The sequence below is a fragment of the Dendrobates tinctorius genome, unplaced genomic scaffold (genome assembly GCF_039654945.1).
Source record: "Dendrobates tinctorius isolate UK_male_01 unplaced genomic scaffold, ASM3965494v1 ptg000003l, whole genome shotgun sequence".
NCBI lineage: Eukaryota > Metazoa > Chordata > Amphibia > Anura > Dendrobatidae > Dendrobates > Dendrobates tinctorius.
In genome coordinates this window covers 92,767,486-92,784,897 of record NW_027361671.1, presented here as the reverse complement: position 1 = coordinate 92,784,897, position 17,412 = coordinate 92,767,486, and the positions used below count along the sequence as shown (strand labels likewise).

The following is a 17,412-nucleotide window of genomic DNA, read 5'->3' as shown; positions in this document are numbered from 1 at the left end:
GACAAGTATGGAAAGAATTCCACTTCTGCTTCGGTACCATGAAAAGCAGGCATCGGGAGCTATCAGGTTCTTTTCCTTTAGTCTAGAGCCTAAAAGTTCTGCAGAATGTTTACGAAGGTCCAAGTCCCTGACTAAATCATTTAATTTGAGCTGGGAAAAAATCTGTGGCTCGATGGGACTAGAATGAAAGTCTTCGTCAGCATCCTAGTCTTCATGTTCTGAGTCTTCTGAATCAGTTGTATCTTCAAGTTTCTCCGGAGGTGAAAGACATGTATTCCTGGACCGTGAGGCACAGAGTGAATTGCTGACTGAAGGTTAGGGTATATAATTTGCTCCTTATTTTTAAGGTTGAATCTCTTCACATTGCACGTACAAAAGTAGCAGTCACATGATTTTGTGGTTCTCTCCAGATCATTGGCACACCAAAATTAAATCTCTCTTTCTTACCTTTAGACCATTTTCGTAGTTCTTCTACACAAACAGAACACAATACATGTGAAATCCACAACCTAGTTTTACACCAAAGTGTGCAAAATACACATTTCAAATTAAGTCCGTAATGTTTCTTTGTTGTTTTTTCACTATAAAACATTTGACATTCATTTGTAGCCATTTCAATCATGTTGTTAGAAACAGAAGTTTAATCCACCACAACCACTAAATGCTGAAATGAATCATGGTAAGCACAATAGCACGCTCTTACGAACCCGGTCTAGAAGAAAATCTGCCTTTGCTCCTCATAGTAACCAATCACAGTGCAGCTTTCAGTACTTATACTGCTGAGGTAAAATGAAAGCTGTGTTCTGGTTGCTATGGACATCACCACAGTGTTATGAACTGTGACTAAAAAAAAAAAAATCTGTCTTTACTGCCCATAACAACCAATTACATTTCATTTCTTATACTACTGAGGTAAAATGATAGATGTGCTTTGATTCCATACTATAGACACCGACACACTCTTTTTAAGCTGGGTTAAGAAAATCTTCTCTGCCCACAGCAGCCAATCGCGGCACATCATCCAATAATTTCTAACCAATCTAATGTCACCAAAATCATCTACCAAAGGTCACGCAAAGGGATCAAAGTCAGGTGCAATAGAGCAAGAAAAATGGAGTCAGTGTTTGTGAAAAATCTGTATGCAATGGAATTTTTTCGATATTTTTACTGAGTTCAGCGATTGAAAGTATATATAAATCAACTCTTTCTTTTAAAACAATTTTACCTTTGCAGACCTGTGTTATTGTGATAAATAAACTTCAAATACATTGTGTGTGTAGTTTGTTGGTGTGTAGGAGAGAACAATTATCATAACTTTTTTGCACTATAGGTTCAAAAACAGAGGTGTACAACTTGTGGTCTAGGGGCTACATGTGACCCACAATGTCATTCTAAGCAGTCACCAACCATTTGGTCACTGCCATCTATATTCCTTGCAAGAGAGAAGATTAGTGGCGTGTAGTGCAGAGGAAGGACAGATAAGTACCTATAGCTCACTATGTGCCTTTCTCTGGAACTCCAAAATACTGTTATAATGAGGGTCTACTGACTCTTGTGTAGTACTCCAGAAAGGAGTAAATCAGTGTTTCCCAAACTATAGTTCTCACGGCCCCCAGCAGATCAGGTTTTTGGGATTTCCTTAGCACTTCAGAGAGGAGAGAACCTGTGGCAAATTCTGATGTCTTGATAATAATTGCATCACCTGTGCAATAGTAGAGAAATACTGAAAACATGATGTGTTGGAGTTTGGTAAACACTGGAGTAGATGATGCGGAGACATGGCCATACATGAATCAGGTTCTCTTCAATGTAGTTTCACTGGATAACTGAAACACCTTTTAGTAATTCACAATAACTATAGTAGAGAAACCATGTATGATCTCTTCCACTCTACAATGTGAGTAAGGGAAAAGATGACTCATTATTTTCGTGATGGATGAGAGTCTTGGAATTGTAACTTGTACAAATCTGATATTTATGACGCTTAAATACAATATTCATTACATATCCCAGATTATAATACAGCTTTAGGATTTATTAAAAGGGCTGTAAACAACAGGACAACCTCAGCTTAATCAATTCAGGGCCCCAATTATAGTAAAAGCAATGTATACTCACTTCTTTAGTGGCACTGTTCCAGTGATATCGGTGCAAACGTACCTGGAGCGTGATGCGAGTTGTGTCAGGTGCAGACTGCAGTCAATGAGCGAACGCTCATTAACTGCAGCCTTCACTATTACATCAGAGTGGCCGTCAGCCCTAACTGAACATTGATGAGCTGCAGCCAAAAAGCAACTGCTCATTGACTACAGACTGCACCTGACACAAGAAGTCACGTCATATTTGGGGAAAAACAGCACCAACATCAATGTAATGACACCACTGAAGGAGGTAAGTATACACTGCTCTTATTTTAATTGGAGTCCTGAATAGATTAAGCTGTGGCTGTCCAATAATGGACAACCCCTTTAAGGTCCTTGGAATTGATTTAATTTGACAAATTGGCCCTCAGACCAGAAAAGGCTTCTAGCTCAAGATACTTAAACTATACTTACCTGACTGTCATAACTACATTTTTTTAGCTTATTTTCCTCTTGTTTACATGGTATTAACATATTACCAAGTGCTATACAGAGGTTCCTGCGACTTACTAGCATAATGTATCAGATTTTCATCTATTTTTGGTCCATATGACCTATGAGGCTGTAATTTCTGGTCAAGATGTCCACGGTCAATCTGGACATTAAGGTCTTTATATGGACAGTGAAATACGCCCATCTGAGCTGGCTCTCTATCAGATTGATATCTAGGACCCCAAAATTGCCAGGGAATAGTGTTAACCACAAAGCCACCACACACACACATCTTCAGGTCTTTTAACATCTAGCACTGGGAATATTCAAACCAGGTGCATTGTGCTTGCATGTAACAATGACAGATACCACCAACTGATGAATACCAAACATAGGAAGTTAATTAGCTTCTTGTGTAAATAAAGGCCATCATTTACATGCTAGCTGAACGATAGAACAAGTAATCATTGTGCCAGCAGCCCTCCTGGCAGGCTCTCATATACACAGGAGTGCTCGTTCAACAAAGCACTCCTGCGTTTTCTATGATAGAGCAGTCCCCAGACATGTCTTATCTCCGGATAAACAAAAGAATAGACAGTCCAAAATATGACATGTTAGATGTTTTAACTTCCCTGACAATCATTTGGGGTCCCCATACACAATAGACTGTTGGCTGAACTCATCAATATGGGAGCGTTTTGTCGAAATTAGTGTAATGCATTTAAGGCTTAACACTAGAGTGTAGTTGGACATGAACTATGAAAGTCTACTCAAGAGAAGGACTGAAGTAAATAATCACTTTTTTTGGACTATCCCAAACAATCTAAAACATAGGAAGAGATTGCCTTCAATGATATCACTATGCAGGATTATAATGGCTTATGTTTCAACTAAAAAAAGATACAATATTAACAGTTTAGCCAGAATATTTTGTGTTAAATCATGCAACACTAACAAAAAATGCCTTGTGAACTTTCACAAACTTGAATTATGTCACATCTTAGTAGAAGTCAATACAAGGTGTGAACATGGCTCAATCATTAGCAGTAAGTTAAAGAAAATACAATGAATAACAAGGATCAATCTAAAATGATTCGCTAAATGGTTCCAATTAGACCATTTAAACTGTCTGTTTAGTTTCTATGGTTGGGTAAAATTGTACACATAAGTGTAATGTCATTAAAATGAATCCTGGGGAGGTCAAACACAGTATTCATGGATTCAGAATTGGAAGGTTATTTTCTCTGTAAACGTGCCCCCTGTACTTCACGGGAAAAGCAGCATGCTGCCAGTAACCTAACAAAGAGTACAAATTAGACACAAATAAAGGACATCTATCTTTCAACCAATCCAGTCACTAATGTACAATCTCACATCAATCAGCCAGATTGATCAGTGTAAAACTGTAGAGGATCTTCATACTTTCCAAAACAGTTTCGATCATCAAAAAAAACATGTTAAAAAAATAAAATTGGCGCTTCGTTTGCCTTCCTTAGAGTGGGTAGGACAAATGTGAGACAATTTATTCTAGGTAAAGTCAAGAAATTTTCCCCAGCGTACATTAACTGCTAGAGAAGGCCACAGGACTGTGAAATCCCAGAGTTCTGCAGCAGTTTCTAGCATATTGGAGGTGCATATTCAGGGTCAGTTTAGAGTTATGTGCACAACTGGCCCTCACAACGATACAGCGCATATAATGACCACCAAGAATCTTAACAGCTCTGGCCAAAAACATATCTTCTAATCTCCTTCTAGCACTCCAGTCTCTGAGAAAGTTAGAACTTCTCACTGAAACAATCCAACCTACAGGCAGGTGAAATCAGATGGGATAGCCCATGGCTTGTTGTCATGTAAGAGTGCAAGGCTCCAATTGTCCTCAGCTTTCACTGTCTTTTCTACAGATTCTTCCACCTTCAGATTTTCCAAAGCTTGAGGAGGAGAACAGTAGTGCTTGGGACAGGGAGAAGGCAGATGTAGAAAAGGGGGAACTAAGATGCCAATGCACAACACAAGATATTTGTCACAGCCTAAAAAGAAAAAGAAAATAATGGAAAAAATATGCATTATACAGTAATAACAGGGTCAAAACTAAGCAATTTTATATAGTGTACACCATTATAATATCTTCCTATGTAATAACTAGTATAATAGATTATGGTCAAATATATAAAATGTTGAAATATTTGGGAGGCAGGATCATCTTTAGTGAATCACTTTTCCATAATATATCAGATAATGTCATCAATTGTACTTAAAATGATTCCCTTATCGTTATAACAGGTAAACCATTATACCATTAAGAATTCAAATCATTTACATCTTCTTCAAACAAATTATTACATAGAAAGAAGTCACCAATTTGGTGTACTCACTCAGCTGACTTCCAAAAGTGACCTGGATGAGAGAGGCGTCTGTTCCGCTTTGGCAGTTTTTCCAGCATCTCCACCAGTTTGGTGAAACTTGGCCTTTCTTCCTGCTCATAGGCCCAGCAGAAAAGCAAGATGTCCTAAAATTATAAACAAATATTTTTTTAATTTTTCATGGAGCATAAGAACAACATGGATCAACATGGAGTAATCTGCATGTATTAGTAGTTTTGCAGACTTAATTTCTAATTTCGTTTTCCCCGAACTCAGCTACAGATGGGGCAGAGACTTGATCTGATTCTCCAACATACTGCACATTGAAATAATAGGAGATCCTGCACCCCTTTCTTTATCTCTCTGTTATTTCCTTCTACTATGGCCGCCTTTGTATGTAGTAGTCCATGGTTATGTAAGGGGGACGACAGGACTACGGGTCCGGAACTAAAAGGGCTGCATTCCCTGTTCATGGGGGGAAGTCTGAGTGTGCTGGACCTTCCCCTGTTGCCTGAGGGAAGCCCTAGCGAGGCGGAACTTCCTGCTGATGGAGGGGGGAGTGAGGAGAGACGGAGGGAAAGCGCATGCAGCAGCGGGGGGACAAAAGGAAAAAGCACACGAAGCAGAGGAGTTTGGCGTGAACGGAGGGCAGCGCACAGACAGGCAAGCGGTGCTCTACGCTTCCCCCCTCACCAAGGAGTACCGTAGCTGCAGCAGGGCCCCACCATCTGAAGGGGGCCCTTGCGCTGAGGGGAGCAGTGTGCCCAGCAGCAATCCAGTGAGAGGGACCGCTGCAGAGAGTGCAGAGCCAGGTTTGCCCAGCAGCCAGTGAGAGAAGTGCTCCGTCTTGGGAGCACCAGCATTACGCAGGTCAGCGTCCGTGCAGCAGCCCCGTCGCCAACAGCGGGGACCAGAGAGAAAGAGTCGTGTAGTGTGTCCAGTGACTACAGAGAGACGGTGCAGTGTGCCAGTGACTACCAGAGAGAAAGGCGCTGCACGCTAAGTGTCCGTCAGTACAGTACACGTGCCACATAGGAGGGACCATATGCGGGACTGACACTTGCACCCTGACGTTACCAGCGAATATTTGCCCAGACACTTGCACCCTACTTCACCAGTGTATATTTGCAGAGCCACGTTGGGCTCGTAAAGGACTGTGGCTCGTACCCTTGTCAGCCACTGCAGTATATGGACTAGGCTCAGCGGAAGGTACCGGAGAATGACCATTGCTGCCAGAAGACTAGACATTGTTGTCCATAGGACCTTCCTGGAAAAGACACTATGCCAACCGTTGCCGGCGCTATTAAGTTCCCAGCAGGAGTTACAGTTTGAGGAACCACTGAATTTCATCAAAACTGCCGTTATTTGAATTGTTGTCCTCCCACTCACCATATCCTTTACCTTTTGAACTGTTTAATCCCCTGTTTTACCCTTTGCATCCCTGCGTGGAGTGTTCCCCTGTTATTAAACCTGTTAAGCCTTGCTCTGCCTCCTGTCCGTCGCGGCATCCCACGTACCTGCTCACAGTTACTATGGTGGCTTGGCAAACATGTCCTTGGCTATGTGCGGTTTAAAAATTGAAATTGCATTACTCAGAGCAACTGCATGCTTGTCTTAAGAGTTACTTTATTTTCCACTAAGCTCATACTCCAGCCTGATGCCTAAATTATCTTTGGCTACTCATGACTTCCATTCAACTACTAGCATTTATTTAATCACTCAGTCCTCTGAATCCTGGTGCTATTGCACTCTCATCTTTATTGTTACAGGTACTCGTGGGAAGACTCAACTCAACTATTACTGGTGTTCAGATAAATGTCTTTTTAAGCTAAGTATCTGATTATTGCTTGCCGCTAGAGATGTGAGACTTTGCCTTGTCGGGTTTCATGAAATCGGCCGATTATCGTGAAAAGTCGAAGGCCGACTGAAACACGAAACACAATGCAAGTCAATGGGGAACCAAGGTCGAAAGGGAGTGGAGGACAGGAAACACACCTACAGTGCCCATTTTAATGCCAAAAACATCTATTCTTATTACTTAAGCTTGTCAACCTTAATTTACTTTATAATAATAGTTAGGTGTTAAGAATGAGTCACCGAGGAGGAAAAAACAAAAAGCAAGCTAAGCCCAGAAAACCGGAGAGGTTGGTAACTAGCGGATTGCAGACCCCTGATCCTATCCACAACAACTAGAAGTAGCCGTGGAGCGTGTCTACGGTGGTCCTAGATGCCTCGTCGCGGCCGGAGAACTAAATAAGCCTAAAGAAAGAAAGGGAAAATCTAAACTGCCCCAGAGCAGACCCCAAAGCAATAGACAGCCCCCAACATGTATTGTCGGTGAAACAAGATGAAAACACAGACACAGGTAGAAAGATAGGCTGAGCAAACGATGGGGCCCTCGCTAACTAGAAAGGACAGGAAAGAAAAGCTGCTGTCTGCAATCATGCAAAAAACCTTGCCAAAAAGAATGTCCAACACGCCTGATAGAAAAAGGCCCTGAAGTCGCTAGTCTTCAAATCACTATATCAGCACTCAGGTATATTCTGAAGACAGAGCAAAAGAGATCAACTGATCAGAGACAAAATGGGGATTCAGCCCATTCCCAGCCAGGGCTGGCTAAACACAAAAACTAAGCAAACCAGACAAAAACTCATATGAACAATAGCAGGGAAAACTTAGCTTTAGGAAGGCAGGAACCAAACTGGAAACCAGGAGCCACAGTCAGGAAAAATCACCAGCAAGAAACTAGGGAGTCGGCTGCCTTAAATCCAATCAGAAACTCCTGATGTCCAATCGCAGTCCTCTTCCTCAGGTGGCCAGTCTCTGCCATTTAGATCAGCTTCATTACCTCCCCTCACCAACAGAGGGAGTCCAGATAGAGAACTCACTACTCCTCTGTCAGCACAGCCAGCTCCATAACCCTCACCAGAAGCCAGAGGCAAACCCGAAAATGAGCTCACAACAGTTAGGCATTGAAAACTGGGGGTTATTTGGCTAAAGTTGTGGGGGGGGTAGGGCTGGCTCCAAATTTTCATGGGCCCTGGGCCAAAGAGTGTCACTGGGCTCTTGTAACACATGCCACAATTCATGATCCTCTGATATGGCAGAGAAATAGCGGTATAGTACAATGAAAAATACTTCACTTCTTACATCTCATGACTGATATCCATTTTAAATTCTCCAATAGCTCCAAAAACGGACAGTATATTACTCCATACAGTATTATGGCCACCGCATAGTGCGCTATACAGAGTAATGAGGCCCATATATTTCTCCATACAGAATCATTGGTCCCATATAATGTTTTGAGAAAAGGAGATAAATCCAGCGAGCCAAGTTTGAAGTACTTAAAAAATCTTTTTCTTTATTTCAAACGTAGATTAAAAATATTTATCCATAGCAGCGTATTATAGATGTAGGCAGAAATAGGAAAAATTACTGCTGTAAAGCGCACGGCAAGACGCGTTTCAGCTAGATCTTTATCATTGCCAATCATTGGCAATGATAAAGGTCTAGCCGAAACGCGTCTTGCCGTGCGTTTTACAGCAGTAATTTTTCCTATTTCTGCCTACATCTATAATACGCTGCTATGGATAAATATTTTTAATCTACGTTTGAAATAAAGAAAAAGATTTTTTAAGTACTTCAAACTTGGCTCTCTGGATTTATATCCTTTTCGCAATTATTGTTGGCAAGAGCTCCTGTCATTTATCAGTTGCTGAGAGCCTATACAGTATAGCAGCTTATCTTTTGAACCAACCGGGTAAGCTGGCATTTTTTCTTTCTTATTATATAATGTTTGAAACAGTATATGATGAGCTCCACATAATGCTACAGTATATGATGGTCCCCATGGATGAAGCTTCACTGTGTTATGGGGCCAAATAATGCTCCGTATATAATGGGCCCCATTTCTAATGCTCCAGTGCATAATGGGCCCTCTAAATGCTGCTCCAGTGTCTGATGTCCACCTTTGGAATGCTCCAGTGTATGGTGGGCCTCTTATATCATTCTCCAGAGCATAGTGCTTCCCAAAAATAGCTGTCCCAACATTGAAAACAATTGAATAAGTCTCCTCGCTAGGGAATCCCTGTACTAGTCTGGACTCCTCGTCGTCCCCATCTTTCATCTCACTGCACTTGGACTGTTTAGGCAGAGGGCATACAGACGTGATGTCATCGTGCTCTCTGACCAGAATGTCACTGTTAGGAAACGCGGAAGACGTCACGGCGGTGGAGCAGGGAGAGGTAAGTATTTCAACTTTACAAGTGCTGTGATCCTGAGCAAGTGGGGGGGCCCACTCGTTGGCGATGGCACTGGCACAGGGCCCCTCATAGTACGGCGGTGTGTCGGACGGCGGGTGGAGGGCCGTCCCACCGGCAGAGACATTTTTGCGTACTATGAGGGGCCCTGTGCCAGTGCCGTCGCCCATGAGTATGCCCCCCCCCCGCTCAAGGAACCTGCACTTTCATCTGTACCTTCCTCTTTGTCACTGTGTAAGGTGGTATAGTATGCGGGAAGGGGAACTTGAGTTTCATCAGGGTCAGATTCTGGCTGTGTAGAGTGCGAAAGGAATGTAGTGGTCTGGGTCAATGTACCAGCAGAATCATATAGCAGTGGCTGGGCATCAGTGCACTTGTGGTGCCCACAGGAGTACGGTCGCCACAGTGGCATTACCTTCCTCCTAGGGAGTGTGAAGTCATGCTTGGGAGCAACGAAGGATCTCTCTAGCAGTTAAACCAACACACAACACAGTTCCCACTCCAGGCCAGCAGGGAGACCTCTGAACCTGACGCAGTCTGTGAAGGGAAGAGGAAGTGTGTGGACGTGAGAAGGGGAGCTGGAGGATGAGCAGAGTTAAGGCTCACTCCTAGCTGGAGCGCATGGTCCGGATTCCGGTCTCCGAGTTTGTAGGGACACTGATGGTCCTGCAGCAGAAACCGGAGGAAGTAGCAGCTGTAAATGCTCTGTTCCCAACTAAGGCTCGGAGGCCCCGGCAGCGAAGTGTGTGAGCCAGAAGGAAAAGGCTATGGCTGCCTGCCATACGAGAAAGTTCCAAAAGAGAGTCAACAGGGCGAACTTCAGTGAACTCAGTACTACGAGTACTTCAGATAAGCGCTAGAACGGAGGCCACACTACCTATCTGCAGAGAGAGAATTCCAAATTTGCTTCCAGGCTGACCAACTCCTTCTCCATCTGTACTCTGGGTCCTGGATGGCACTTACCAAGTACAGGTAAAGGAACTGCATGACTGTGTCTGTCATCTTTCTTCTGCGCCTGCTACATCCTGCAGTGCACACCATCTACCAACTCTTTCATCTGCCCTGCAACTATGGCCCTACCTGTACAGGGCTTCTACATCTTAGCTGCACCACATCTGTCTCGGAGAAGCAACACTTCAGTGTGGGTCAATCTGATCAGAAACCACAGGTGGCGTCACGTATCATTCACCTATAAACGTTATTCACCCCTTTGCATGGACACCCAGGGCCACGGAACGGGTCATCACCACCAAAGTGACGCATCCCTCTGAGACACCGGCCCGGTACCGATTAACCCCACTGCCCTGGCTGGCCACCCACACTCCATGTCAGATTCATCTTGGACTGGGGAATTCACGATTTGACTTGATAACCCAGGCATGGTATGACAGAAAGAGCTACATGGACTAATGTGAAGTGTGGCCTGCTGCATTATTCACTTTTGGTGGGGGTGAAGGACACAAGGAAAGGGGTTCTTCCTGACCAGGAGCCAGCACTTGACGACTCAGTGCTTGCATTTTTTGAAACTTCAGAAGAGGAGGGCATATTTGCTGGAGTCTGTTTCGGCAATGTAAGCCAAAACCAGTTCCTGATGCTCCAGCTTTAAAAGCGGTTAACCTGCTCCCAGAAAAGGTAGCCTTCCAGGCGTTCCGGAGCCAGACCATGACGCAGGCTCAACACCTCTTGCCTTAGCTGCTATTGTGCTTTTGCCACTACCAGCAGATGCACCACCACCATTAGCACCAGCTGGCCCCCCCACACCCACATCCACGGCCTCTTCCACCAAACTTCAAAATGTTGCAGAACATGAACCCAAAATAACATCAGATATATGGTACTGTATCAGAAGCGTACAGCTCTATACAGTCAAAGGAGGATTGTCAATCTCCCTATATATATCATCAGTCACACAGAGACGCTCACAGGCTCAGTATGGATTAGACAAGAAAATAAAAAGTAGAAAAAGTGTACAGTATCATCAGATAGCAGGTATATATAGTATAGTGTAAGCATTCTAAATCTCCGTAGATATTTCAGGAGGCAGACACAGACGCTCTCAGGCTCAGTATGGATTACAACACAATATAAAAAACCGTAAAACGGTAATGGATCTGAAGAGTGCAGCTGTAGACAGTGTAGGGGTCATTGTTGACAATCTCAGTATTTATTTCCACAGTCAGAAAATAACTCTCACTTGGCCATTTTGGATTATACCAGAATATAAAAAGCAGTAAAGGGGTAATGTATCACAAGCGTAGAGCTGTATACACTAGTGTTGGGGTAATTTTTAAATGTACATCTAAATTGCAGGAGTAACCCACAGACTGTCACACACTCAGGATGGATCACACCACAATATAACAATAAGATCTGCAAGAAATAATAACACATGTGGGACAATGTTCCAGGTGTCAATGATGATACACTTAGAGTGGTGGGTGGAGGACTTCCTGGCAGAAAGAGTACAGTGTCACCAGATGCCAGGTTTATATAGCATAGTTTAAACATTAAAAATGTACGTCTATATATTCAGGAGTAGTGTTGAGCCACCCCGCTAGTGTTCCAGTTCGTTTGGGTTCGTTGAACACGAGGCAAGTTCGTCGAATGTTTGTCGAACACCATTGAAAACAATGGCAGGCAAACACAAACACATACAAACACATAGAAAACAATTACAAAACACCTTAAAAGGTGTCCCAAAGCAGACAAAATGCTCAGAAGACACAAATAACATATTGAAAAGGGCAACTACATATAGAAAAGAGGTGGAGGAGTAAAAGGAGGAGACACAGATATAGGCATGTCATGCCCTTATGAAGTCAAGAAAGGCTGGAATAAAAATGTGAAATACCAAAAAACAGTAAAAATCTGAAATTGAAGACAATCATATACCGTCGGACTTCCCACCATAAATTAGGCCAACTTCTGATCGGGCGGCGTTATTCCCACGAACCTCCGAACAGCGTCCATGAAGGCAAAGTGTTTTGTTTCCTAGGGCAGTATGGTTACAAAGCTGAACCTTAAAGGAATGTCCAGAAGGGCGCACCAGGAGTGGAGCCTGCGGCTAAATTCGACTCCACCCGGGAAACCTCAACCATGCCAGCTACAGAAAAGATTGACAGATTGCAAGCTTTGTTGATTCTGTGGGTGGTGGTGGATGTTCGTTTTTAGTTGTGCTAGTGATTTGTCAGCTTAATTCCGAACGAGACTTTGGCATGCCCCAGCGGTACGCGTCAAGCTTACTAGAGGGACACGCGAGGCTCTGGCACGCGAGATCGATCAATAACAGGGCTGTCATGCCCTTACATGTCCGGGGCTGCATGCGCGCTACACTGAAAGGTCCAGCGTGTGTCGCTTACAGGTGCAGATAACCCGCTGAACCCCTTTACTGATGGGGATCGGGGATTACAATTCTTCCCCGCGAACAAGGATTTCCCAGTAAGTGCAGGTCAACCGGATTTCCAGAATTAGGCCTAACCGGCATTCCAGAAAAAATTAAGTGTCCAAACCACAGGTGCTGTAGCTTGCTTAACAGCTGGGCTCCTATGCTGAGTAGCACGCAGTTCTTACATAAAAAGGCGGCATAGCTTGGTTCACTGGTGGGCTCCTCTGCTGAGTAGCAGACAGTGCTACAAGGCCCAAAAGGATTTTCTGGACAAGATGCGGTAAAAAATAATTAGAAACACACACGGTGTAGCTCCTTGACAGGTGTACTACACCGCTTGCTACCACACACCGCTACTATGACATGAAACAGTCTATTAACATTGAAAACCATTTTTAATGTGAAAATTAAGTTACGCTTTTGGTGAACGAACTGTTCTCGAACGGAACCTCGAACAGCCGAATTTTAAGCAAAGTGTTCGAGTTTGACAAACGGCTCGAACACCGCCCAAAACAGCTTGAATTTTAACTTGGCGAACAGGTCGACTCAAACACCACTCATCTCTAATCAGGAGGCAGACTCAGACGTTCTCAGGCCCAGTATGGATTCGACAAGATTGTACAAAGTTGAGAAAGGGTACAGTATCACCGGATAACAGGTATATATAGCATAGTTTAAACATTAAAAACCTATGTCTATATATCAGGAGGCAGACTCAGACGGTCTCAGGCCCAGTATGCATTCGACGTGATTGTAGAAAGTTGAGAAAGGGTACAGTATGACTGGATAGCAGGTATATATAGCATAGTTTAACCCTCCGTCAGGAACAATGGATCTGACAGGCGCAGCTCTTCTACTTTCATTTCTCCCTTCTCACCAGATTTTCAGGAAACCCCCTCCCTCTCGATAGTCTCCTGGCTCTAGCTGCTGTGTGAAACCTGATACCACAGTTGGTCTGCAGAGCTTCAGGAAGGAAGATATAGCTGTGCTGGCTTCTCAGGCTCATTGGTCCCGAACACATCACACTTTATAAGGTTGGTATGTAATGTTTTTAGTCATTACTATTGTTTATTTAGCTTGTTTTATGAATGGATAGAGAAAGGTTTGTGGATATTTCATATAAATAAGGCAGATTTACTTACAAATGAAAGTGTACTTCTCAGGAGTTTTGAAATTTGTGTATATCAAAGTTATTACTTTTATGTTGAGTAAATGGGTTTATTTTGCACCTGATAATGTGTAGTCTCTTTTATTACATCCCTATGAAGGTCTCTGATCACTTTTAGATCACTGAAATTGAGAAAATTAGATATTCTAGGCATTTTTCTAGTCTGCGCTTGACAGGCACATTGTTCCATTACGAGTTATTGCGAATATTGTTCCTGACGGAGGGTTAAACATTAAACATCTGCGTGTATATTTCCGGAGTCTGACCAAGACACTCACAGCCTCAGTATGGATTAGACAAAAATCTAAAAAGTAGAAAAAGGGTTATGTATTCGAAGCGTACACCAGTATACACTGTTGGGGTATTTTTCAATCTTCATATATATTTCAGTCTCAGTAAGACAGTCCAGACTCTCCGTAAGAGTAAACGAGATGATACAAATACAGAAGGAAAGTCGACTGATTGCTGAAATTTTAGAATTACTCATCATGGTAAAAACTCCCGGGAGAATTCTCAGAGGCGATGCTGACCCTCAATTACTTTGTCTGTGGAGACAGCGAAAACAGTTCTTGTGAAGAAAGGTTTGCTGTATTGCAGTACCGTGGAACCCATCACCGTTACTCATCTCCATCAAATTGTGATCACAGGGACAGATGTAGACATTGCCCTTCCTGCCTATCATGATCTGTCAGGTAACTTTGGAGTGCAAAAGACACAAGCCACAGGCCGTAGGTGATTCTATTGGATTGGCATGAGAGGACACATTTAAAAATGTGGGCAGGAATGTCACACGTCTGAGTCGGAAAACCGTGAAAGCTGATGATAAACCACCACTGCATCTCATTGTGAGTCGACGTCCATAACAAATGGAAGCCATTGATCATCTGAAGATAGAGCCCAGCAGGAGAGGGCATAGCTACATCTTAACCATCATCTATCATTTCACCAAATTTGTATTGGCAGTACCAGTGAAGTATTTAACAGGCCAGACTACACAGTGGTGGAGCAGGGAGAGGTAAGTATTGCAAGTACTGGTGCCCTGAGCAAGCAGGGCGGCACACTCGTGGGCAGCGGTACTGGCACAGGGCCCCTCATAGTACGCCGGTGTGTCTGACGGCGGGAGTGCACCCCCACTGTCAGAGACACTTGATTCTACTATGAGGGACCCTTGTGCCAGTGCCAGTGCCGTTGCCAAAGAGTGTGCCCACCCACCTGTCCAGGGCAACAGCACTCGCATGGGTACGTGCGCCAGGTGGTGACCCCGGCCCTAAGGGGGAGGCAGCCCAGTTAGGGAGGTGGAAAAAATGGCATATGTTGATGTTGGACATTCAGCAGCTGCAAATTATTTTGGAGAAGTAATTGGAGAAGTCCGCGGAAGAGGAGGACAAAAGTAAGCCATTTTTCTGTTAACCTACGTGTCAGCAGGGGAGGGTGGGACAAAATCCTTTAAAACCCATGCATGGTTCATTTTAATGAAGGTTAGATCATCAACATTTTGGGTCGACAGACGGGTCCTTTTTTCTGTCAGGATTGATCCAGCAGCACTGAAGACTCGTTCAGATAACACACTAGCAGCAGGGCAAGCGAGCTCCTGTAAGGCATATTGTGCCAATTCAGGCCAGGTGTCAAGTTTACTGGCCCAATAGTCAAAGGGGAATGACCGCTGAGGGAGAACATCGATATGGGAGGAGAAGTAGTTTGTTACCATAGTTGACAACTGCTGTCTCCTGTCACTTTCGATCGATGCAGTATTACCAGTCGTGTGAGCGGTACTTGAAAAATCAGTCCACAACATGGTCATGAAACCCCTGTGTCCAATGCCACTTTGGCTGTGTGCACCACAAACTCCTCTTCCATGTTGCCCCCTACGGCTCGTTGGAAAAACATCACCGCCGCTGTGTGCTGGGAATGCCTCAAACAAACGGTTTACCAGAGTTGCTTGTTTGCTAGCCAATATTAGCTCTAGGTTCTCCTGTGGCATGATGTTTTGGAATTTGCCTTTATAGCGTGGATCCAGGATGCTGGCCAACCAGTAGTTGTCATCGTTCATCATTTTGGCAATGCGGGGGTCCCTTTTTAGGATCTGCAAGGCATAATCAGACATGTGGGCCAATGTTCCAGGTGTCAATGATGCACTGCGAGTGCTGGGTGGAGGAGCACTTTCTGGCAAATCAACATCCCTCCAGTGACGCACAAACCCTGTACCTGACCTTGCCACGCCAACATTTTTTCTTCCCCCCTGAGAAGCATCCTCCTCCCCAAAATAATCCTCCTCCCCTTCCTCTTCTTCCTCCACCTCGTCTACGAGACTTCCCTGAGCAGACAATGGCTGACTGTCATCAAGGCTTTCCTCCTCCTCTTCCTCCTCGGCTGCAGACGCCTGCTCCTTAATGTGCGTCAAAGTTTGCATGAGCAGACACATAAGTGGGATGCTCATGCTTATGATGGCGTCGCCTGCACTTACCAGCCGTGTGCATTCCTCAAAACACTGAAGGACTTTACAGAGGTCTTTCAGCTTCGACCACTGCACAACAGACAACTCCATGTCTGCCTGCAAACTACCTGCCCGTGTATCCTCCCACAAATGAATTACAGCCTGCCTCTGTTCGCACAGCCTCTGAAGCATGTGCAGGGTGGAGTTCCACCTTGTTGCAACGTCGATAATTAGGCGGTGCTTGGGAAGGTGGAGCAATCGCTGCAGCTCCTGCATACCACTGGAGTGTAAGGGCGACCGGCGGATGTGCGAGCACAGTCTTCGCACCTTATGGAACAGGGCTGTTAACTCCGGATAATTATTGAGGAAGCACTGCACCACCAGGTTCAAGGTGTGAGCCAGGCAAGGTATGTGTCTGAGTTTTGAAAGGGCTATGGCTGCCACAAAATTCCGGCCGTTATCACTAACTACCTTGCCTGCCTCAAGATGTAGACTGCCCAGCCATGACTCAGTTTGTCGCTGCAAGTAGTTGGCCAGTACCTCCGCGGTGTGTCTATTGTTGCCCAAGCACATCATCTTCAACACAGCCTGCTGACGCTTACCACTAGCTGTTCGATAGTGGGACAACTCGTGTGCAACACTGGCAGCTGCGGATGGAGTGCTCATGCGACTGCGCTCTGTTGACGAGCTTTTGCTTCTGGAGGAGGAGGAGGAGGGTTGAACACCTACAGCCAACTGTTTCCTATACCGTGGGCTAGGCAGCACTGTCCCACCGCCGCTGTCCCCTGTGGACCTTGCATCCACCACATTAACCCAGTGCGCAGTGATGGACACGTAATGTCCCTGGCCATGCCTACTGGACCATGCATCTGTTGTGAGGTGCACCTTTCCACTCACTGATTGCTTGAGTGCATGGACAATGTAGTCTTTCACATGCACGTGGAGGGCTGGGATGGCTTTTCGTGAAAAGAAGTGCCGACTGGGTAGGTCATAGCATGGTACTGCGTAGGCCACGAGCTCGCGGAAAGCTTTGCTTTCAACCAACTGGTAGGGCATCATCTCTAACGAGATTAGTTTGGCAATGTGGCCATTCAAAGCCAGTGTACGCGGATGAGAGGATGAGTACTTTCTTGTCCTACTCAGAGTCTCTGGTAGGGTTAGCTGGACTTGAGAGCTGCATATGGTAGAACTAGGGGTGGACATGGCGGACTGAGAGAGGGTTGGTGATGG

The 17,412-nt window shown here is 44.5% G+C and overlaps 1 protein-coding gene across 2 annotated transcripts in view; it reads right to left on the bottom strand.

Moving 5' to 3' along the window:
* Positions 1–2,542: 2,542 nt before the first annotated feature.
* Positions 2,543–17,412, bottom strand: part of KSR2 (kinase suppressor of ras 2) — an 887,084-nt gene continuing 872,214 nt past the window's right edge. The window contains exons 19-20 of one of the 2 annotated variants that reach the window (XM_073560006.1): positions 4,946–5,079; positions 2,543–4,600 (exon numbers count right to left, since the gene is read on the bottom strand). In XM_073560006.1, coding sequence (XP_073416107.1) covers positions 4,594–4,600; positions 4,946–5,079 — 141 coding nt within the window. In that variant the 3' untranslated portion in view covers positions 2,543–4,593. Of the gene's footprint in view, positions 4,601–4,941; positions 5,080–17,412 lie in introns of those variants that run through there. The other variant, XM_073560082.1, reaches the window with a different exon arrangement.